Source organism: Ceratotherium simum, chromosome 9 (genome assembly GCF_057802395.1).
Source record: "Ceratotherium simum simum isolate JZ-2026a chromosome 9, ASM5780239v1, whole genome shotgun sequence".
NCBI classification, from domain to species: Eukaryota; Metazoa; Chordata; class Mammalia; order Perissodactyla; family Rhinocerotidae; genus Ceratotherium; species Ceratotherium simum.
The window spans coordinates 81,061,180-81,086,504 of record NC_141908.1 but is presented as its reverse complement, the minus strand read 5'-3'; the positions used below and the strand labels follow the sequence as shown (position 1 = coordinate 81,086,504).

The window sequence follows — 25,325 nt, the reverse complement described above, 5'->3', positions numbered from 1 at the left end:
TCCCATATAAAGTGGAGGAAGATGGGCACGGATGTTAGCCCAGGGCAAGTCTTCCTCAGCAAAAAAAGAGCAAGATTGGCAGATGTTAGCTCAGGGCTCATCTCCTCACCAAAATAAATAAATAATAATAAAAAAATAAAATAGAGTTGCTATTCAGAAACAATCTGGGACTCTGGCAATTAGTGATGATGGGAAAACAAAACTGAAGAATGGCGGTCTCGCTGCATGGTTTGGGGGTGTCCATTATCACAGGGAGCCAGAAGGTTCATTAGAGGAAAGACATCAGATGATGACAGGGAATGTCATTCTCGTACATATTTCCTACTGTTTCTCTAAATGAGAAACTTCAAAACATTAATATCTTCACACACACACACACCCATCAGGTTTTCCTTCTTTGTTGGTGAGTGCTGATGCATTATTGGGCTGGAGGTACACTCGTGTATAAATTGCTAAGTATTCAGTGAATGAATAAACCAACAAAGCAATGACAGCAGAAAGCCTCTTTCTCTCATGTGCTGCTCTGGCTTTGCTGCTCAGGGCATGGAGCTATGTTGGGAACAGGCCGAGTGAGAGACCGCATGGAATGAGCCAAATCATTTGAAGAAAGCTTCATGGAGATAAACCCAAGAACTCCATCACTTCAGGCAAGTCTTATCATGAAAATAGAAAAGAAACTATTTCTCAACTTATAACAACAACATTATACCCTTTTTTTTTTAGATCATTTACTTGAATAAATGGAATGTTTTCCTGTTCAGCCTAGCTGAAGTCAGTGGTATCAACGTTTGCACTTTCTCATAAACACTCTGCAAACTAGCACTGTGATTTCAAGGCTCAGAATGAAACACGGAGGAATTAGCGAGATGCATGGGAGGACTGTAAAGTGTCATTATAATCGTATTCAAAGTGGTCCTTCTTCTTGTGGACAATGGCAGTTCCAGTACTGCTGTAGTGATCACTGTCATTATAGAGTTTTCTTTGATTCCAGTGTTCTTCCTGTCTGTTTCAGAGGAGAGCTTTCTGTGAGTTTTCTTTTCCCGTCGTAACATCAGACCAGTTACCACTTAATAAGAACCAAATGATGTGAAATTTTAGAATGACTCTGAGTCAAAAATTTCCTTCAACTGAGGGAACAAGATGGCCACTGCAGCAGCCTGATTGGTTAATTCCAGGCAGGAAGCTGTGCAAGGGGGTGTTCCAGCTACGGGATCTGCACAGGAATATGGTTCACATGGAGTTTTAATTGTCATCAAGTTTAAGTGATACGTGTCATAAATGCCACTTAGGTGGATTTTCATATCTTCTACTCCAAACATCTTCATTTTTAAAATTTAGTTCCCAAAGTTTATTTCAGGACTTTTGAGCTCTGCTGAAATAAAACATATCCAACTGATTTTAAACAGCTTTGAGAACTGTTTAGGAAATCTGGAATTCACACCCGTCTCTGCTACGGTTTTTCCTATATTACATAAAATAGTCATTTCTCCCATTGCAATAGAAGAAAAGAATGTGATTATGGTAGAAGTTGGAATTTTGGGTTTAACCATGATCCAACACCAACGGTTGTGGTTTGGAGGAACTTAACCTTTTCTAAACTCGACATCCTGAGCTGGAATTAATTGCTCATAAGAAGCAGAAAGAGTTCTTTTTTCTCTCTAATGTAGGTAGTGCATAGGGTTTTTTGACATATTATGGAAAAATAATGTGGTTCTGAACTTTCTTTTTCTGCTTTTTGGTATTTAGGTTTGGGTTTGAGCCAGAGATAGGCTAACTTATTTGATTATAGCGTAAAAAGAATGATTTCATTTTGACTTTTACAGAGAACTGATGAAACAAGACCAAAATCTGGCTTTGGTTCAATACTATTGGGTTAAAAAACAAATTAAGAGTGATAAAGGGTAGTTTATCAGAGGCAGAAATAGTTTTTACAGTGCTTATAAATGAATACTCAGAGATTCCCTTTCTTCCTAACATCTCATGTAAATAAAGTATCTACACATCTCCACAGCAGGCCCCTTTCCTTCTGTTTCCACCAGCACTAGGCACAGACTGGAATATCAGCCTTGCTCATGACTGTGCGACTATGGTGCAAACTCTTAGAACCCTAGCTTTCTCATCTGTACATAGGATTAAAGACACCTCCTCATGGTGTTGTCGGGATAATGTAGATAAGGTACTGACACAGTGTCAGGTAGAGGCAGCACCAAGTAAGGGACGCCATTGTTGTCACTACTCTAGCTGTAGTGTAGTTCACTGAGTAAATAATTTGCACATATTCTCTCTGTGTTCCCTGCTCCCTCCTGTTCTAAGTCCTGAATGAGACCCTGGCATTTTTTTGCTCCAGGGTTTTTGCAGAGAGGGAGGCAGAAGCCTCTGACTTTCTTCTGGGCTTTGGTCTTTGATTTTAGCATAAACTCATTAGCGAGATTAGGTGTGCCCCCAGCGTCAGGCAGGAAAGGAGTGCACTTTTGAAGGAAAAGTTTGTGTATGGGAGACAGGGAAATAGATATTGACCTTTTGACCCAAGGAATTTGCCAGAAGGGCCTTACAACCAGCTTGACAGTTGCCATCTGAAGAGACGGTGGGCACCTCGATGGTGACCAGAGAGAGCGTGGCCGGCAGGCCTCCCACCTGCTGTGTACTGTGCGATGTCCTAGGACTCAGAACAACCCAAGGATCAGTTCCAACAACAACTAGGATAGGAGGGCTGTCTGGCTGATGGATACATTACTTCCAAACATCTCAGTACGTGCACCGTTAAAAACACTTCACATTTATTGAACTTAGTCTACGCCAGACACTACTCTAAGCGCTTTGCATGTAATAATCATTTAATTGTCACAATACTCCTATGAGACAGTCCTATTATCCCAATTTTGAAGGAGACTGAAAGATCAAATAAATGGCCCAAATCACCCCAGTTCGTAAGTGATGCTGCCTGCACATGAACGTAGGCAGTCTGACTTCTGGCTCCACGCCCTCACATGCTAGCTAAAACGCTGCCCATACCTGCTGTATTGTTAGGTCTAAAATTTGGGACATCTCTGGGTTGAGAGAGACCTGGAAGGGAGATGGAGTGGTCTGGTGTAGCTGTCTTCAGGGCAGATTTCCAGACAGTGGTGTTCCTGTCAGCTGCGGCAGCTGGCCAGGGGCCACCAAGGGCAGACCTGGCAACACAAGGCTTCCCTTGGGGGAACAAGGGCCAGTTTGGGGGAGAAATCAGTGCCACTCTCAGGATCAGGTCACTGCCCACGGGAAGTCAGTCAGACGGGGGATCTGGGGACACTCGGGCTCCACACATAAAAGAGAGGTGCTGGAGAAACTTGGGGCAGCGGAGTCTCTCAGGGAGCGTGAAGACCTTTATGGGTCAGATTATTTGGCCCCAAAGTGTAGCTGGGATGAACTACTGAGAAAAGGGTAACTTTGAGGGAGGGTTGGGCAGAGAGGGAAATGGCCTCCTGAGCACTTTGGGGGTGAGGGTGGGCCTAAGTGGGGTGCCATGATGGGGAAGTAAGGGCCACAAAGGATCAGGAAACCTGGGGAGACACTCTCAAAGACCGACACATAGGAAGGGCTAGGGAACATCTCAAAAGTGTGCCCACGAAAGAGGCAAGAAGGGAACTCCCTTCTCCTCTCCTGGCTCAGACAGGCTCCCGCTCCTGCTCCTGCCCCCAGGTTCCTGTTCTGTGATTGGCACAAGGTATTGGATTTTAGTGGGCTTTTGTACGCTGGTCTGGGACCCTACTACCTATAACTGTTTTTTCCTGTGGCAAAACCATTCCCAGTTCCAAATTGCCAATTTCTAAATGGGTGCCTGAAACAGTTTATTTCTATGTTAGAGATTGCCATAAACACGTTGCCTCCTTTCAAAATGATTTATGCTGTGTTTAAAAGCTAGAAATTTACTCACATGATCTTTTCCTGTATAGCTAATATGTCAGCATGTTCCTTCGGAAGTCACACTGAAGTATAAATGGACTAAAACTACCAACTGAAAAAAAAAAATCTCCCATTTATTTGTCCTCTTCTTTCCTCAGATTTTCACTACTTCCTGAAATCTAGGTGAGCAAGTCTGAACTCTTTAAGTGGCATTGGATATTTCACCAATATCAAGTTCAATCAAACTTCAAAATCCACCTTATTCGTAGACACAGTGGGTTTTCTACTGTTTTCTCTGCGTTGGTACCTCTTCTGCTCTTCAGTTCAGCTGTTTTAGGAAATCAGGGGAAACACTAACCTGTTGATGCAGGGCCACATTGGGAAGGAGCTGTTGATGGAGCCCAAGAGGGCTCATCAACTGAGAAGGGGTTGGTACTGCGTGGTGGAGACAAATGACAACGGTTTCTGGATGCGTACATTTGATGGCTCTGATTCTTGACCTCATTCCATCTTTTGAAGCTTTTAAGAAGAGAATATGTCATGTTTTTTTTTTTTTAAATTGAGATACAACTGACATGTAACACTGTATTAGTTTTAGGTATACAACACAATGATTTGATATACATATATAGAATATGTTCTTGTCACAAAGCAATAATCCATGAAGATATAGATGGAGCAATTCTACCAAAGAGAGTCACTTTTAGTCCTTTCAAAGAATTTCTATTGCCTCCCCCGGAGCAAATTCCTAGGTCTGGGGTGAATCAAAATGTCACTTGCCCATCTAAATACATAGCCAGAGGTCTGGTAATTTCTCATGAATAACTCAGTGAAGCCATCTGGGTTCCTGGTTGAGCTCAAAGATACTGGACTAGTAGACAAAAATAAATCTTCTTTCTCCTTTTACCTAACCATAATGGCAGCAAGTTTAAGAATGATAATAGATCTGTTTCTTTCTAAACACGAAAATATACGAAGGGAAAGGTCTTTTCGATCTCTTTCCTTGAAAATCTAAGAAAATGAAGGAAGTTTATATCATCACTAGAACTGGAAGCTGTTTAGATGACTCCTAATTGTGCCTAGCATCCATTTTCCCTTCCCCTGTTAATAGTACCTTGATTCTCCTTTGGGGACTACCTCCTCACCTGTACTCACTAATGGAACTTGGGTAGGCCTGATCCTACTTCTGGTTCCAGGGGTGGCCCTGTGACCTAGTTCTGGCCAGTAAGAGTACTGCACATCTTTCTGGCCATGGGAGTTCAGAAGTGGACATGTGACCCAGGCTGAGTCAATAAGCCATTGACTGTTATATTGAACACCAGTTCTAGGACTTCCTGGATGAACTGACGGTGAGACAATCTCTTTCTATAGAGTTGTTGAATTGCAGCTGCTGATGGCTGTCTTCCCACCATATGGGGGGAATCTCCTGAGAATGGTGCCTACAGATGGTTGCCTCTGATGGTTTTGTACTATTATTATTTTGTACTATTATTTACACATTCCATCTTAAATCTCTTTTTTAAGTTGGTTAGCATGATCTCAGCATCTTGTTCTCCCTCTCCTCTGACTGCAGAATTCACCAGATGTGTCTTTCATCGTCCAGACAGCTGTCAAGCACGTTCGCTCAAGTTGGTTCCCAGACCATCTTCAAAATAAAGTGAACGAATCTTCCAGAAGGTTTTCATTTATTCACCTAACCACCTCCTTTGTTCCCACCATCACCTACCTGAACCAATCCCCTTGCCAGAAAGTCATAGTACCGTGTCTTTTACGACAGTGGAAACCAGCGTACCTCCTTCCCATTCATGTGTCCACAAACCCCACTTATAGAAAAACATTCTTCTCATTTAGCCTGAGAGTTAAAAACAGGAGGGAGGGGACGATATATGCCATGCAGCTCTAGAAAAAAGACAATAATAAAGGTGCTAAAACTTTTAGAAAACTCCAGAGCCATCCCATTTCCGAAATTACTTAGGATATTCATGCTGCTGTTAAATAAGCAGATAATCTTTATCTGCTAATAAAAAACCGGCCTGTTGCCAGAGCACTGTGACAGTCTTAACAAGTTCTACAAAAAACAAAATACCAGCAGATAACAGGTATTATGGTTTTTTCTGGCAAATATTAACACTTCACAGCTAGCAGATCCTGCTTACTTAATGGGGCCTATAAAAACTCGCCAGGCCGTTCACTTGCAGCCACTGAAATTCTCTCAGCTTCTTCTTTACAGCGTTTCAGAGCCTAGATGAGAAAACGGCTACAAAACAGACTGGCTGAAAAGATTTTTAAGGTCTCATGTCCATATTTACAAACCTTGCAATCTGTGTGTATTCATTTATTTTAACACAAATGAAGGGAATACATCAGGAATTCCTTTGGAAAAAGAAAAACACCAAATCTGAGAGAAAAAGAACAAAATATGTCAGCTGAGGCAACCCCCAAAGGGTCTTACAGCCTTCCCAGCACCCCTAACTGCCACCCTGCCTCCCGCGGAACCCACTGCTCTCTCTGAGCTCATTTAGAAGCTAGTACTCTCTACGCTACGGCATTCATCACATACGTTCTTGTCCCTTTTTGTTCTGGCTTAGATGTCTGTATTCTTGGATAGACTGTGAGTTCCTCCAAGGTAGAGATAATATTATACTCTCGTTACCTACACCTGGCCTACTCTAAGAGTGAGCAAATATTTGTTGCAGTTGAATAGGAGACACAGAGAAAGGAGAATGATGTGGGAGCAAGGGAAAACCCACGAAAGCAAGGAGTCTTCAGCTCTGGTCCCTGGGCAGCTGTGACGCTGGTGGAGAACCACCCACAAGATGGCCTGAAAAGGTCCAGAAAGTCCAAGGTGGGCTAAAGAAAGGATAGTAGTTCCATTGACAAAAATATATTTTCTTTTAAAAAATAAGCATAGATTGTAATAATCTTTCAAGTGATTGCTTTCATCATCTTGGCTTTCAAGACTTTGTGAGCATTCTTATGTTCTTTCTGGCTTAATTTAAAACTAGTTACAAGGTAGTTATTAGGTAACTTTTCTTCCTAGTTTCCTTCTGGATAATCCAGCAGTTCCCCAGGAGAGTGTGACTCAGAGAATACGTGTCAGGCCTCCCAAGCTGAGGTGCTGGACTTGGGGAGCCCTGAGTCCATGAAAGTATTTTTTGATGATGCTGGTCCATGTAATGATTTTGCTAGAGAAGATGAACTACTTTGGTGCTTACTGAAGTGATTGGAATCAATGCCCTATTTTTAAAATTGTGGGTCAGAAACCTTGAGAACCCCTGGAGAAGCACCTGTGGGCCCTCTCTTGGGCCCCCCTCACCCCTCCCCATCAGGGACCATCGATCAGATTTTAACAAGTGCCCTCAGTGATGCTGAAGACCAGCCTGATCCAGGAGCCACGGTCTCACAAAAGCTGCCTTGTTGGGTCTGGCTGACTGACAGGAATGAAATGTTAATTTCTCAACTTGCTTTCCTAGATCTCTCCAAAAGCAGCAAGACAATGGTGTAATTTCTCAGGCCTACGCTGCACAAAAGATACAAGTGATTTTCCTTGGCTTGGGGAGAGGACAGGAAAGGATGCTGAGATCCTAATCCCTGTTTGGAGTATCTCCGTGATCACAAAGAGCTCGTCTTTTATGACAGTGCATTTCCCAAGCATTCCTCTGGGAAGCCTTAGTTCCCAACTGTCTGGGAAACGTAAAATCAGCCACTTTTGGCAAAGCTCTATACACCTGAGGATGGGAAACACAAATTAAAACAGAGATATGATACTTCTTCATTCACTGGATGGTATGGTTATACATTTGCTTGACATAAAAATCAAACCCTTAAGATAGGGAGGACTTGGGGCCGGCCCCGTGGCTTAACGGTTAAGTGCGTGTGCTCCACTGCTGGCGGCCCGGGTTCAGATCCCCGGCGCGCACCAATGCACCGCTTCTCCGGCCATGCTGAGGCCGGGTCCCACATGCAGCAACTAGAAGGATGTGCAGCTATGACATACGACAATCTACTGGGGCTTTGGGGGGAAAATAAATAAAATCTTTAAAAAAAAAAAAAAAAGATAGGGAGGACCCGAGTGTATAGTTATGCAGCTCTCAGGTTTGGGGAGGGTCAGGGGAAACTTTCAGTCTCATGAAGATTAGACATTTTCATCCCTTCAGCTTGATGTAAGGAGATCATATAAAATAAGGTGAAAACAGCCGGCCTGCTTAATCTAACATTACTAGTCCTATTTTGCTCATAGGCATTCATGGCGGTGTCGAGATGGAGGACTTTTCAATGCATGGACATGGTGTTCTGTCTGGGTTGTGGTTGAAACAACTCTCTTTTATTTTATTGCTATTTATTTATTTATTTATTTATTTATCTGTGAGGAAGATCAGCCCTGAGCTAACATCCATGCTAATCCTCCTCTTTTTGCTGAGGAAGACTGGCTCTGAGCTAACATCTATTGCCAATCCTCCTCCTTTTTCTCCCCAAAGCCCCAGTAGATAGTTGTATGTCATAGCTGCACATCCTCCTAGTTGCTGTATGTGGGACGCAGCCTCAGCATGGCCGGAGAAGCGGTGCGTCAGTGGGCGCCCGGGATCCGAACCCGGGCTGCCAGTAAGGGAGCGTGTGCACTTAACCGCTAAGCCACGGGGCTGGCCCCGCTTGTTTGTTTGATAGAGGGAGCAGAGCCTCACAGACTATCGAGTCTCTCATCAGTCAGTAAGCTGATCTCGACTAAGTTTGAAATGAAGTGAATTGTTATCTAAACGGTTATTCTGTGGAAATCTTTCTCTTCTGTTGCCGAGAATCTAAGCAACCAGGTGCCCATCGCTGTCCGTGCCCTTCTGTTTAATCCTAACATCTGTAATAAAACCAACCAGTAGCTGCTTGCTCTGATCTGTAGTCACAGGAAGCCCATCTCTGGAAGGCGGTTTGGTTGGAGACCACCAACCCTTACTGCACATTTCCAATTGGTGTTTTTAAACTCCACCACCCAAGGACAACTCTACTGGGCCAACATGTCTTAGTTGCTCTGCACGGCAGTGGTGGATGCTGAAGCTGACTTTCAAACATGAGTGTAAAAGTGCTGGGTGTCACGCCTGAGAGGCCACAGCACTGCAGTGAAAACGAGAGGGAACCAGCTCGGTCGCTGGACTCTCTTGTCCCAGCCCTGACCTTGTGAGCATAAATACGAGTGAAAATCAGGCAAGGAAACTCTCCTTTAATAGATTCGTCCTTCAAAAGAGCTGGTGTCGTTAGTGGCCACCAGGAGTAAGAGGGTTCCTTATGTGGTCAAAGAACAGCACCAAAACTGCAGTAGAGGGAGTGACCACCAGAGAGGGGTGTGAGTGCTGACTCCCACAGGGACACTCCTGTGACCACGTACAGCTCTGCTCCAGGAACGATGTTGGTATGGAGAGCTAACGTTTACCGAACACCAGCTCAGCCTCAGGCGCTACTCTAAGCACATGACATGTACTTTTAATCCAACTCTAAGCACCCTGCTCTGGGGCATCCTTGCGGATGCTCAAGAGGTAGGTGTATTTTGTACGTACAGCCTTGCCTTCTTGAAAAAGATAAGAGAATGAATCGTACTGTCCAGAAAAAAAAAAACCAAATAAAATCTCTTTAGAGGCCACAATATTCTTCTCTATTCCTGAATGTTGACGGGTTTGGCAAAGAGAACCCTCTAATACAAAAACAGCTTTTATCTCAAAATAAACATGATCTTAGTGTACCGGTAAGATCAGCAAAATGTGAATTGTTCAGATGCAATGTACAAACAATTGATATCTCTGAAGATAACCCCTCTGAAATTTATTTCTAATAATCATTTTGCAAACGAGAGATGGCTTATATTGCATGGTCTGTTAGTGCTTGCCTGGATGTCTGAGACCCAAGAGGTGGAGGGCAAGGAGTAAGGCTCAGTAGATGATGAGAAAGATTCCTTGTCCTCCTTAAAATAGCTAACTTCTGCTTCACCCCAACAAGTTGGTATACAAGTCCAACAGGGAGTAAATATGAGAGCAATTAAAATTAGTGTGGTTTGATTTGTGTAAACAACTTCTGTTTACACAAATGGTGTAATGCTGTGGTTCAGGTAATGTTCATGTCTATGAAACCCAAGTAACCTAAACATAACTTGATACGTATAGAACATTCCTGGCCATGTTCTTCTGCTCTAAACTATCTCAGTAAACATTAAGTCAATCGCTGGAATCAGGCATGGGCTTACCCAGTGAAGGTCATAATCAGACGGCCGCGCTCTTCCTTCGTCGTCCTCATACAAAGCAAAACCTTCCCTCCGAGCCTGATAGTACTCCTTCCGCAGCTTCTGGATGCGGTCAGCGCTTCCACTTGCAGGACGGCCACTAGGGGACATAATCAAACCCAGTCACACAATGTACAGCATCCTGGAAACTCGCTTTTGATCTTCTGATTCAAGGAGCTGACCTCCAAATTTGGAAGATCCAATAACGTCAGTCAAAGATGCTAGGAAAATTGTGAAATCGGTAATAAAAATGAACAAAAAACGGTCCTTATGTGCATACCTTTAGCTCCAAGGGTCAAGACATCTGACTTGGGGTTAATAAATGCCAGTTGAGTGAGAAGGTAAGATAAGGTCCCTACCTCTTACAGCAATTAAAGGAGCCACCACTTTTCTAAAATAATCACATCCATAGAGTTTGGTTAAATTTTAACATGAGTAGCTCATTTTCTCAAGTAAGTATTGCCTATTTGAGACCAGTTGTTCAACCTGAAGATTGGATTTGACACAGAATTGGCATGACCCAGTGTTCACTTCAGTGACATTTATGAATTTTTTGAGTGGGGGGTGGGGTACAGGTCAATATATGGGCACAGCCAGGGCGTAGGAAAAGAGAAGAAGGTGGAAGCCATGCCAAGAATTAAAAAGAGAAATAAAAAGCTGGTGGTAGTCGAATGTGGCATCTTGGTTACTTGTCCAAGGTTCTCCTCTCTACTTCAGCCACTTCTTCCTCTCAGGAATCACCGCTTCTCCAGAGACTCACCCACCCAGCCCCAAACTGGTCAGCTAGTGGCTCCCTTTAGCTTGTCCAGCCATGTGCTGCATAATGACGTTTTGGTCAATGATGGACCGCATATACGATGGTGATCCCATAAGATTAGCACGACATAGCCTAGGTGTGTAGTAGGCTGTACCATCTAGGGTTGTGTAAGCGCACTCAATGATGTTTGCACAACGACCACATCGCCTAACGATGCATTTCTCAGAACGTGTCCCCACCATTATGATCATTTCAACAGAGCCAATACCATGTGAGACAACTCAGGGCCAGGGCCAGGAAACAAGGGGAGAATGACAGGCAGATCTTGACAGCTGTTCACCTTCTTTGGCTCGTCTGAGGCATAACTGAGTGTCCCATTGTGCCAGACCTTCAGGTAAGACCTGGGAAGGTAAAAATGACCCATTCACAGTCCTTGTCTGCAAAAAGCACACGGTCTGGGAACTAGGGGCCTGGAAGAGATACAGAAGACTCCAATCCGCTGTGACAGGTGTGACAACAGAGGTCTGCACAGAGGTTGTGGAACGCAGACAGCACAAACTCTGACAGGGTGAAAGCAGGCCACGGAAGATCACGGAAGTCTCCCTAGTGGAGGTGACACTTTAGCTGAGTCATGAAGGACGCACAGGTGTTCAACAGCCAGACAAGTGAGCTGAGGAAATCCCAAGGAGAGGGAAGGGAACTGCAAAGGACAGAAACGAGAAAGCATCTTGCTCTGGGGGAACGCAGGTCAGTCAGCGGGGGCAAGCCGTGGTCCTCAGCACCTTTGGTCCTGCCTCACACACAACTCACGCGACATATGCTCTCTCCCGTCCCTCATTTAAGAAGCAAATTAGAATAAAAGTGAGTGCTGGTGACTTGAGGGATGTCTGGAATTTACTCTAATAAATGACAAAAGTACATCACTTGCAGATGTTGGTACTTTAACTCAATTCGTGACACCTTATTAACCGTAGGGACACTCGCGTCTCAAGGGCACGTGAGAGTCACTGCTCCGGTACAGGGTACGTGGGAGGGAGCAGGGAAGAGACAGGGAGAAACACAGGTAGGGGCCCCGCTGTGGAGAGCTGTACATGCCAAGAAGGTTCCCAACCATCACAGCTGAGTTTCAAGTTTAATTGGAGCATCTGATGAAAGGCGACATCTGAGGGCAATAGAAAGAGGTCTACTGCTATTTTGTTCAAACATTTAAAAATTATACTTGTAAACTATAAAAACAACATGGGGAGGAAACATCTTTTGGAGGAAAAGCATTCTTCTCAAACTAGACTGTAGCTAACTGAAGCAGGACCACGTGTGGGTGTCTCAGACCTTGCTGCAGAGTTAGCGCAGGGCCCTGGGCCTCCTACACACCCTCGCCCTCGACGACAAGCAGCCAATGCCTTTGATTAAGAAAAGACAAACCTGTATGGATCACATATCTTTATTTTTCTTCATACGTATTTAAAAACTCTCAAAACAGTTCTAACTCTGTTTCTTTACTATGATTTTTTTAAAATAAAAGTTTACCTCCAGCACTTGGAAACGATAATAATAATAAAAAAAACAAGGCCTGATACGCTTTTCTGAACAACGGGAAGTGGGGAAACAGCACAGCTTGGTTCTGAACAGCTTCCTTGCTCCTGAGTACTCTGAGCTGACCGTGGTTCTTGTATCCGACGGGCAGGCTTCTGCCGACTCCGTGAACGTGTGAGCCGCTCAAACTCACAGATGAGTTCAATCAACACGATGCAAACATCGCATACATAATCTATTAGTTTACCCAAAGAAACTGCAGCACTGAATTCAAGCAGAATGAAATCATCGTAATAAAGAAAAAAAGAAAACCGATAAGGCACTGTTTTAAAAACCCCCACAATTTTGCTACATTTGTGGTGGGAAAAAAAATCATACTCAGACTGTAAACTATTCTTCCATATGCCTATAAAAACATAAATTCAAAAATATGGGTTTGATCAGATTTCAGTTCTCAAGTAGAGGGAACGGGGCAAGAATACAAAATTAGCTGTTTAGGATTCAGAAAATCCCTTATGGCTGACAGGAACATGACTATTTACCTGGAAAAGAAATCTGGCCTCAGAGAAAAAAACAGGAAAAAAGTCTAGAAAGTCATGGACCATCTAAGTGCAAAACATGCTGCATGTTCTCCCTTGTGTGAGTATTTTAAAGACATGGGACACCGTGCAAACCTCTCATGATAACGCAGACTACATCTCAGCTTTGACTCTTCTTTTTTTCTCTCCAACCCTCATTCTACTTTTAGTACCTGTTTCAGATTTTTCCCAAGTAGGTGTTTTATATAATAAAATTAGGAATAGCAAATTCTAATTTCACTTTTCAGCTCTTCTTTGCAGAGAATATGTACAAGGTTACCACCAAATCAATAAAAATGATATACACAGCTATTGTAAACAAAGCAGTTAATTGATTCCATTTTGTGTTGAAGATGTAGAAACTTGGCAAAGAACATAAAAATACCTTTGTCATAATAGCAGCAATAGTCACAATAGTTATAATTTATAGAATACTTACATAGCAAGTATATCAATACAGACTTCTACTTACTCCACTTTCTGCCCAGAGCAGACATCACTAATCAATTACAGCATTCTTTCCCAATGATCCTAGACATGGCCTTAGAATCCTTCTCAATGGAGAACCTCCGAAAGCCACTACTAATCCATAGGAGCTGGCGCATAAGTTTATTTTTAATTCCTGTGTAACAGATGCTATAAATATCTCAAAATATCAAGTGAATATTGAGACAGGTTTATTGTTCTGCTCCATTGAGATGAGGAATCTAGGGTTCACAGCTAGGAGGTGATGAGCAAGGTCTGTCTGACTGCAGAGACTCCTCTCTCCAGCATTGCATACTACCCCCCAACCTGCGTCCCCTCCTTCATCTTATTTATCTCTTAGAGACTGTGTCCTCTAGCAACATATTGGGCCAGAATGAAAGTCAAGGCTAGCCTTGAGCCTGAGGACTACTGTTTCGTTTCCCAGTTTACATTATCTGTCCTACTTTCCTTGCTTTACAGAACTTAGCAGAAGAGATTCTAAGGGATCTTTTGCCTGATAGCTTCAGAAGTGACATCAGATTATGAGGTAACTCAAATACTCTTGCAACCACATAAAATCAGGCAAAGTGTCAACAGCCCCATCTCTAAGTTGCTAGCTAGAAAATTAGGCTTTCTGTATTATTCATTCACTGGATAAAGTAAAGGTTAGCCACTCTTTAAAAAGTTCCTATTACATACAGCTGTATCCATATGTAAGTGATTAATGCCACTCCTACACTTTGAATGTGCTGAAATTTTTTGTTAAATTAATTCAAGCAGTATAACACAACAGAGTTATATTGTAGTGATTTCTTGTAAATTATACTGCCTGTGCCTTCAAAGGCAGATGCACAGTTGAACAGGCTCTTCGTATACCACTTCACAGCTGGACAGAGTTTGAAGTTGTAATAGGGTTCAGAAACCCTCGTCACCTTCTTCAGGGCCACCTGTAGTAATATCTTCCCAGATGCAATAAACATCACAGGAAGGCATTATCTGCTCCTCTGGAATCGAACCTTATCCTTCCCAGTTCATAATTACCTCACCTGAAGTACATCTTAGAATGAGTGTTCATTTGCGCTGCCATCGTCTCCTCCCACGACGGCGGCAGGCTGGAGAAAGGAAACTCACGTGGGTTCAGCTTCTCTGGTGCCCTAAGCATAATACTGATGCTCTGCTTTCTTCATCTCATTTAATCCTCAGTCAAATTGGTGAGGATGACATCGTTATTGACATTTCACAGATGAGTCTACTGAGGCTCAGAGAAGTAGCACAATCAGTGAATGTGGACCAGGAGGTGTGTGACTCCAAAACCAGTGTTATTTCTACCACATCACGTTGCCCTGAGAAAGGCATTAAAACACAGCAGGCACTTTGGAGCAGCAGCACGGGCCTCTCCAGGGAGACGGAATCTAGCAGAGCACGTTTACAGCCTACCTTTTGATATTCTTTTATTTGCACAGATCTTTGCAATAAAAATAGAAGTAGCCAAAGTAATATAAATACATGCAATGAAGTCTGTATCCATTAAAGAATGATGTTGGAGCAATTGCAGACTGAGATTTCTGGGTAATTAATATTACATCTCCAACAGGCTTATGTGGGAAACCGAATGGAGTGCAAAAGAGAATCAACATATGACAGAGATCCCATATGAAAGAGAAAGAAACTCTGGATCAGGAGCAGACTGAGAGGCAGCCAGGGCTGCTCCTGGTCAAGTTCCTCACTGACTGCATGAGAGGGAGCTGGTCACTGCCAACGAACTGTTGCCGGATCTGTGAATTAATCCATGATGACTTTGTGTGCATGCCTACGTGGGCATGTATGTAAATACATGCACCCTAACTATGATTAAATTGTATGTAGTTAATTCCAAAGAGCCGGGTCATTTTCAGAGAGCCTCGAGACCTGCCCTTCACTCCAAAGGAGAAGGGTTTGCCTTTGGTGAGTCCAGACCTCATTTGTAGGTCCAGCCTGCGGTCCAGATTTGGTGATGCAGTTAAGAAACAGTCTTTATAGAATGGACCCTGAACAGGAATATTCCTACCTGGATGTGATAATCCTTACAAACTCACTGAATACAACTATTTAAATTAGGTGACTGCATGTCAACAAGAATCAGTGGAACGGGGTGTGTTTTCATGTTTGGGGTTTGATAGATTCTTTATTTTTCATGAAGTTACTGTAAAAATGTTATTTTGATGCTTACCATAAAATTTTTAATTATATAAATGTGGTTTTAATCTTCCTATACTTACAAAAGGGTGGAATTTTAAAAGTTTTCTCACAAAGGGTTAGCCTCTTGAAAGATACGGAATGAAGAAAAATATCTCTACACCCTTTAAGAATACCAAGATGCTATTCTTTTCCTGCCCCTCCCATGGGAAGGCCTGTTTGTTTTTGTCTTTTTGCATTTAAGGACCTGAAAATCATCATAGTTTTAAACTTCAAATTTAGCAGTACTGTATTTCTGCCTTAGAAGAGAGGACTTTTTTTTTTTCCAAAGTAGGAACAGAGCTCTCATAGTACCTGAGATTCTGTGGCATTCACATTCTTGATAACATAAATATAATAAAGCCTAAGTGTCTATATGCAATCTTATTAATTTTACTTTAAATTCCAAACTAGGCTCCAGAAAAGAATATTCAGCAGAAGACAGATAGTCACGGAATCAACTGTTACTTATTTTCTGTTGGTGATAAAGATTTCTGTCAAATAAAAATTTTGAGAGATTCTTATAAATGCACTCAGGACCATTAATTCAAAAGCATTTTGAAGATTTACAGAAACTATAGCCCAACAGCACTTACACTAATACTCTACAGATTTAACATTCCACAGTGAAAATACATTTATATAGTCTGCCTATATATACTAAAGGAGATTTAATAATAAATAATGGCTTTTATGAGGCTTAACTCTACAGAGTTCTTCAAATGATATTTTGTCCTAACAGGTCTGAAAATTATCCAGTGTAAATATCCAGTGAAAATTATGATTATGTAAATTCTCCATCTTCCCCCTGCTGCTAACTTCTTATAAAGAATATCTATTTTTTCAAAGGTACATTGACAAGTAAGATTTTTCACAGTTTAGTCCAGTGCAATTTTGGGATCCATTGCTGACTACCCACGAACAACATTTGGGAATTCTTCTAATTTCTTCCCAAATTCACCATCACTACTTATGATGGTGGCCCCCATTACAAATTATTCAATTATTTTTGATAAAAAAATTCTCCTAATAACAAGAATACATCTTTCCTCACATTGACATTTAATTTCTATCAGGTTTAAGTTATCTTGCCGATAAAAACAATTACTCTAAATTAAGAACTCTTTGCTTACTACGACTGCCTAAAAATTCCTGTAGTAAGAGTAACGAGTTTAGAGAAAGGATGAATAATAACATTAACAGATGAAACTAATTTTTCATGTCCAGAACCTCCCTTTATTTCTAGGACTACTTTTTTTTTTTTTTTTTGTGAGGAAGATCAGCCCTGTGCTAACATCTGCCAATCCTCCTCTTTTTTTGCTGAGGAAGACTGGCCCTGGGCTAACATTCGTGCCCATCTTCCTCCACTTTATATGGGACGCGCCACAGCATGGCCTGACAAGCGGTGCATGGGTGCGAGCCCGGGATCTGAACCGGCGAACCCCAGGCCACCGCAACAGAGCACTCGCACTTAACCGCTTGTGCCACCGGGTCGCCTGGTAGGACTACTTTTGTGGATTATCTCTGACATTATACTTCCTCTCAGTAAGTGAAGAAACAATGCTTAGACATCATAAGGGAATATTCAAGTCACATAGAAAATTGGTGGCTGAATCTGAGGAAAAACTATGCTCTGTGCTAATACATAATTTTAGGAAGTATGTTTTTGCGTAAATTTCTAAGGGTTTAACAAAATTACTCTTTATGTGAGGATCCTGTAGGGGAGCTGAAGAACTGGTCAGAGAGGTTGATATGCAGGTAGCGTCAGAGAGAAGAAAACCCACAAAGTGCAATGATGTGTCAGCTCAGCCTATAATCCTGAATGTGGTCCTTCCCTGGCCATCCTGACGCTGCTGCCTGTAGCATCCTGACCTAAGACGCAACAATCTGACCACGTGACCTGGCTTACCTGGGCTCCTGACTTTGCCATGGCAACCTGAGTCTGACTTTTTGTCTTTCTCAGCATGATTCCTGCTTTCAGCATCTGCTTCCTTTGGGATCCTTGTCTTGGTATTTCCATCCCTAGCTTGGTGAACTGACCCTCTGACTCCTACAGCTTGAAGATTTGTCTCGGAAATCTTAACCCTGGACTGGACCTTAACCCCAGTGAATCAAGCCGTAGTGGAAATAAAGGCCCCCTTCCCTTGGCACTTTTGATTGGTAAGCAATTTCCACTCACACCACGAACCACAGCTGCCATTTACCATTGAAAAGTAATCTCACTGACATACGAAGGGCAACTTTCTCCCATGTGATTGATGGTTGTGACTGAATCTCACCAGATCAATGTCACCTCCTCTTCTGATAAAAGGCATCAGTTATACCTTTGCTCTTTATCACTTGAGACAATGCAAGGCCCCTCTCTAATCAGAGCATCTTGCTTCTCTATCTACATTTCTAGCAAAGGTGGAAATTCCTTAGGAGTGACACTGATGGTATTATTTACAGTTCAACAACACAAGTTATTATTCACAGCTTCAACTCACCATTATAAGCCTGTAACACATAGCCGCATTATTCTGATACTGTACAATGACCTTCTGGCTGTGTTTAAATTTCAGAAGCCGGTTCTGCCATTAGTCATAAAATATCCATTTGAGTTATTCGTATTTTGAGTAGTATTCTGATATATTTCCTCCAACACAGTGCAGTGTTTTTGAGCCTTAAGTAATTTACACAAATACTGGACACATTCAAAGTTATGTATGAGCACATGATACATATTGTCTTGGGACATTTTGCCAATTTTATTAAGAAGACAAAGTATGTGGGGGTCACAGAAGGAATTTATCAAGTGTTTCATATGGTAATTTTTGTTTCTTAAGAAAGATTTTAAAATATAGTTGAAAAGTTCACACCGGATGGCAGAAAAATTAGCCCTGCATTTCTACTCTACGTCTCTGCAAAACAAGCACGCAGAGATGCAAAGAAAAACAGCTTTGGACCAATTTGCAACTGTGTATACTCTGTGTCTGCTGTTAAAGACGCTAAATGAACCATGCTCTGTATTCTAATTCACATAGTTACGGCTGATGTTACATGGCTAAAGTAGAGTGACATTGCCTCACATCTGCCTTTAACTGATGCACCAAATATTTGAGCTTAGACAAAAATGGGGACTGGGGCAGATAGCAGTTTAAGCAGTGATAGTGTTCCCATTGGCCATTCCGTGTAATGACCATATGCCCCTGGACATGAACTAGGTTGGTTTCCTTCGGTTGGTGTCAGTTCCTAAGTGTCTCTCAAAATATAAACGTTACTTTGTGCTGAAGATGATTCCAGTGTTTCCAGATATGCATTACTTGTGCAACATGGCCCCTTATATGCAAGCCAACACCTTCAGCTGGTGCTCAGCCAAGGGAAGGGTCCTCTGATGCGGTGCTAAAGGAAAGTGTCCGGTGGCTTTAGTGAGAGGCTATAGGCAGGGTCCACTATGGCATTCTCCTAAAGTATTTTTCAAGGTTAATTCTGACAATACACAATTTTGTCTCATGTAATGGCTTTAGAAACTAATCTTAAGACATGATTCCACATGGAACATCACAAGTTTTCTCAGTTTTATAGTCCAAAATAAAATTAGCAAAATCTTGATAAAAAGGTAAATGGAAGAAATCTACAAAATTTGTATTATTTAACTCATTATTTGTATTATTTAACTCATTCATGTTCTTGAGCTGAACAAAAGATGGTTTAAGGAGAAACAAATTTTTGTTGCTTATACAGTACTTGAGCAAATAAATAACATCACACACACACCTTCTCAAAGAAATTCTCACCAACAATTGCAGGACTTGCAAGATAAAATTATCATTTTCTAGACTTAAGTCAAACACAGCTTGAGTTTTAAGAATATATATCTTACATTTAGATGTGGATTAAACTTTCAGGGTCAATTCTGGGAAAAATAAGCCTTTGTGGGCTGCAGCCCATAAAACCTTGGGAATTTCCTAAGCCTCCGTGAAATCCCTCTTCCTCAGAGGAAACAACACAGAAGTTCTTCTCCCAGGGGATTGTGGAAGGCCATCAAAGGCCACTGATTCCCAACAGCTGGACACCTAGACCTTTCTTTTTAGATAATAAGAAAATAATGCCTAATTGACTCCAAAATTTTAAGAGAAAATAAGGAGATTCTAAATAATGTAGTGCACGATGGTGGTTTTTTATTTACAAGATTCTGTCAGGGTAGGCTAGGCATGCTGTGGTAATCAAACGTCAATAGATGAAAACAGTCATTTCTTACATAGAAAGGCTTTTTTTTTTCCTTCTAATGGAGGAGGTTAGGAAAATAATAAAAGTGATAAAAATATTTAAGAAAAAGAACAAATTTTTTAAGGGAAAGAAGCTAAAGATTGTAATTAGGAGCTAATCATTAAATGTGAGGAGACAAAGCCTTCTAAATACATCCGATCGTCAACTGGCCCTTATCTTAGTCCCACTGAAGGGATAGATAATAAATTGTCGATTGTCAACTGGTCCTTATCTTAGTCCTACTGAAGGGACAGATAATAAATTGTCCAACACCCAGAAAGGGTGCATAGGTCACACAGGTGTGTGACTGTAGGACAGATCTTGATTACCACATATATGGTGCTAACTCATACTAGCTGGTAAACAGAGTTCTACATGCAGTATTCTGATAGGATTAGCATAAAAGCAATGAAGTCCAAGAATTTATTAAGAACATGTTTTGATGTTACCTTAATTCCTTCCATTCCTTTTACACCTTCTGCATGAATGCTGAGCTCATCAACGGTTTTAAATGGGGTTATAATAATTACCCAATCCAAACATATTCTCAACTCCAAAGATCCACGGGAAAAGTTAACAAATACTTAGGTCCCAAGGGTGTCAATTCCCAGAACACCGCATGGCCCTCACTTGCCTGGGTGTAAACTGAGCTCAGGTGACCCCGTGACCTCACACTGACCTTCTGACCCCAGGGATCTACGGCAGAGAGGCAGCTTATATTATCATCTCCTATGGATTGTTTCAGTTGTTTTAAAAAGTTGCTTAGATTCTTTCAAATCCTTTCTAGGAGAATGGCGGCTTGCTTTTCAGAACAGACTAGAAAGTAATAAACTGGTATCAAACTTAGATCATCAACTGTTTTTAAGAAAGTTTTACAATAACCTTCTGAATGTTTTCAGATGTGTATATTTGTTTAAACTTTTATTTATTTATTCTTAAATATTGCCGTGTCCCTGGCCCTGGTGATGGAAAGGTGATTAAGACCCAGAACCTGACCCCCAGGGATTTCAGTCTTGTGGGGGGAGATGGAGATATAAATAAATGATTACAGCGCAATGTGGCAATTATTATGAGGTAGTATCATGAAGGATAATGAGTCCTGCAGTCCCTCAGAGGAGAGGGCGATTAGCTGTGCCTGGAAGACCAGGCAAGGCCACACGAGGAAAAGGAGAGCAAGGCTAAAGAGGGAGTGATGGGGCGATGGGGCACACCAGCGGAAGGAACGTCACATGTCAAGAGGTGGCAACATGACAAGGCACATGGTCAGGCATGGCGGACGTATGGGAGCAGGTGGAGAGATCCTGGAAAATGAAGCCAGTAGGACTTGTACAGCTCCATATGCCAATCTTTGCAAAAGGGACGATGATGTGGACTCATTGGAGGATTTCAACTAGGGCAGAACCATCACCAGAATTATTCTTTACATTGGATAACTCCATGTGACCCTTACTTTCTCTGACCACACATATCACAGCCTAGGAAAGGAACCAGTTGTCTTCTTTGAGTCTTCTTGCACTTATATCCAGCGATTTCTTGGGTGTGTACACAGTTCAAGCTAAATGGTTGACCAAATCATTGGCAAAAGTCACCTTCTGTTTCTATTTCCCCACTAGTTGGACACTGTACCTGGAGGACCACTTTAGTTCAAGGCAATGGGACACTGAGACTTTCTTTCACTTTGAAAACTGAACACTTTCTATACCGAGAGTGCTTGTTTAACCATTAACTGGTGATGAAGCATGACGCATCGTTAATATAGTGATAAATTTCCCATTAGGAACAGGGCCCTGGCTGCTAAATCAGAGGGCAAAAAGTTAAAAAAACAAAACTAAACTAATGAAACCAACCCATTAAGGGTTGACAAAGACTTTTATTTTCACTGGCACTTTAAGGGAAAGTAGTCACAGAACCTTAATTAATAAATAGCCATTGCTCCATTCAGGCAAGGTAATGGTAGTGCCTGGGTATCTGCCAGGGAACTATTTGTAGCTGTCTTCTTGATCCAAAAAGTGAATGAGTCGTCGACTATCAAAGAAGAGGGAAAATTAGGCACTATGTTGCCGACAATTGAATTCTATGAATAACCCATGGTGAAAATGAATAAAAAACATGCCTTCCTTCAGCTCTCAGTAGCCTCTCGACAGTGTGACAGTTGCTAGTTTTTTCAATAAACATGATGTCAGTTATGCCTTTTATCCATCATGGTGAAGTCATGTGTGGGGAATAATTGAGGATCTTTTTTTTTTTTTGGCACTTGATAGAACAATGCTTTTCCGTTTTATTTATATCATGCTGAGGCAAAGCAGCTGTCTGATTTGTAAACTATACGTTGCATCAACATTCATTCTTTCTTATTTCTTCCCTGGTTCCAACAGCTTTATTAGCAACAGCATTTTAGCTCTCAATTATCTGCAGAAATAGGATGTTTGGAAGAATATGAAAAATAGACACTACAGATGATTTGGAAAACTCTCATTTAAACCAATAACTTTAGTTTCTTTCCCAACAAGTGTTTTTTCCCCAGAGCTGTAAACAATCCCCCAATTAATTGACTTAAGTTTCACATTCTTTTCCAGGCCCAGCCCCTTGTTTGGCTAAGATGCTAACGAGCAAGAAAAGGCCAAAAGGCAGGCAGGGCCTAGAAAAACAGACGAGCCGCAGAGACTCAGATGGGAAACAGCATTTGGATGGTTGAGAGTTAATGACCCAGGAAACATCCCCCTAAAGATTTTACTGTGTTCCTAGAGAAATATAACTTTTCAGATTAAAAAGTAACAGGTATTAGTTTTCTAAGTGGATAAACTGAAAGCAAAATGCCATGTGGGGCACAGTTAGAGAATTAATGAGTATTCACACGTCCAGCTAAGAGGAGCTTTGGGGCGACTGGGGTTATTTTCTGAATTCTGCTATTTGTCATGAACTTTACTACTTTTCATTCCACTAACAACTATTTTTTTCTCCCTATTTGCAGATACATTAAGTATAGTCATTCAGATGTCATCAGTTCACCATTTGCTAAGGAAATTTAATGTTGAATGGCATTGCACTATTTTGTGCATTCTACATTAAGATGACAGAAGGAGGTATGGCGTTTTCTTTGAGATAGTTCCTATTCTACAAAACAATCATCTTTTATTCAAGTGTAAACAAGCCCACTAGCTAGAAGCTCCCCCCCCACCAACTTCTACATAAAATATAAGCCACAAGGCTTAAACTGAATCACGATAGTATTTCTTTATGTATTACTTACCTTGACTTTTTTTTTAACTGAATGCTATTGTATTCTAAATTTATAATCTACAAAAAAAAGGGAATTATTTCCTCTTCTTCAAAGAAGCTTTTTAATACTGTCTCCAAAATATCTGGGGAATTGGAGGGAGAAAAAGGAGAGTGGGGAGGGAGTAGGAGCCAAAGAAAAGAGCTAATGGTCAAAATGCATCCTCATAATAAAATGAGCTTCTTAATGGCCGCTCATACAGGAATAACATTAATTCAGTATTAGGACTTTTCACTGGAAAAATATGAATGTAATTTATCTTTTTAACTGTCAGCTGCATTTCTAAAGCTCTGAAGTCTGTAGCTTCCAGGGGCCTTTTGTCTTTCTGCCATGGCAGGAATATCTTGGACAGCTGTAAGAGCTTTCTAAGCTATCTTTCTCAAAATCCATTAGCTAATTCAAGGCACCTAATTAGAGCTGCCATTTTGATGGAGCATACTGAATGCTCAGTACAAACTAGTAACACCATCAATGTTTATTAGAAATCACAAAACCCAAAGTGCTCCATTCCCTATGAATATTAATGGCAATGCAGCAAACAAAATATTTATTAAAACATATGCTTAATACCATCAAGGTTTACAGACAGATATTGAAAGGGAGAGAGAGAGGCGCACTCTGGAATTTGAAGGCATGTGCCCATGGACACACAATAAACCAAGATTTATATTTAAGCAGCATGTAATCATTATTTGTATGCCCCTCCCACTTGTCTCCCTCGGTTTTGCACCCTGGAATTCAGCAGCTCACAGCTGGGATGACAGATGTTAAGTCCAGAGGATTCTGAAGAAGGGGGTGGAGGGAACCTTTTTTGTTGTTGTTGTTAAACAGCTGCTGAGTGCCACAAATTTTTGTCAGTGGGGAAACAAGTCTTGCTTCTCTATAAAACCAGCAGCCTGATGACGTCAGTACTTTCCACCCTCATCTAAATGAGGGTGTCACCAAATTAATCCAACTAGCTATTATCCCAGGGACTCACCCTGGGAGGGTTTCTGCCCCCGGATCAAGTGGTGCCCGAGGCCGGTCGTAACCCTGCTGTTAGCAGATGGCCCACCACCCCGTCAGTACCAGCACAGCAGACGCATGTGCTCGTGCGGAGGAAGACTCCCGCCTCTCTTCTCGCAGCAGCACTGAAAGGACCTTTGTGAAGTGTTCTGTCCAAAGCCCCACTCCTCCCTCAAGCTGTGGCCTCCTGTCTCTCTCCTCCTTTTCATCAAACTTTTAAAAAGAACCGCCTGTTGTCTCCTTTTGTCCTCTGCCATCCTCTCCTCTGGGCTGATGACAATCTGGTTTGCACCTTCTCCACTGCCAAATCTGCTCTCTGCAGGCAACAGACCCCAACCCCTCTGCAGGGCTGGACACTGGACTCGGCCTCCTTGCAAGTCTCTCTGTTGCTTCCTACTTCTTCAATCTCATTGTCTGTTTCCTTCCATGCCCCTCCCACTCTTCTCTAAACACAGGCCTTCTCTAAGATCCTCTGACTGCTTCTCCTCCATATTTCCACTCTTGGGGACACTGTTTACTCCTAGGGCTTTAATTATCATATTCCTTCTCGTGTCCACTATTTACTTATCCGTCCATTCAGCAGATGATCCCCAGAGTGCCTCTCACGGGGCAAGTCCTCCACACAGCCTGCCTATGTCAAGACGTACACCTCTACCTGTGACACCTCGAGGGAGCTCCAAGGACCACACTTGGTCCTTGCTCCTTGTTTGCACCTGAAAGTTACCCACATCTTACACTCAACTTGTCCAGAAACAATCTCCTCCCCTCTCCCCTAAAATCTACTTTCCCTCCTGCCTTCCTGGCCTTTTAATTGCTTCTGCATGCTCACCAAGGCTTGAAACAATGATTAGCATTCAGAGCACAGGCTCCAGAGCCGGACTGCCTGAGTTCCAATCCTGGTTCTGCGTCTTCCCTTCTCCCTACCTGGGGAGTTACGTAACCTCTCTATCTGTGGAGTGAGGATAATGGTAGTAAGACCTCAGAGGGTTGTTTTGAGGATTGAATGAGCTATTACATTTAAAGCAGTTAGAATAGTTCCTGGCACATATAAGGATTCAATAAGCAAGCTGCTACTGTTATCATTATCTTATTTTATATCATTGTTGA

At 42.0% G+C, this 25,325-nt stretch overlaps 1 protein-coding gene across 1 annotated transcript in view; it reads right to left on the bottom strand.

Moving 5' to 3' along the window:
• PARD3B (par-3 family cell polarity regulator beta) overlaps positions 1-25,325 on the bottom strand; it is a 929,552-nt gene that overhangs the window by 85,135 nt on the left and 819,092 nt on the right. Inside the window, exon 21 of the mRNA XM_004426826.3 lies at positions 10,106-10,241. Coding sequence (XP_004426883.2) covers positions 10,106-10,241 — 136 coding nt within the window. The remainder of the gene's footprint in view (positions 1-10,105; positions 10,242-25,325) is intronic.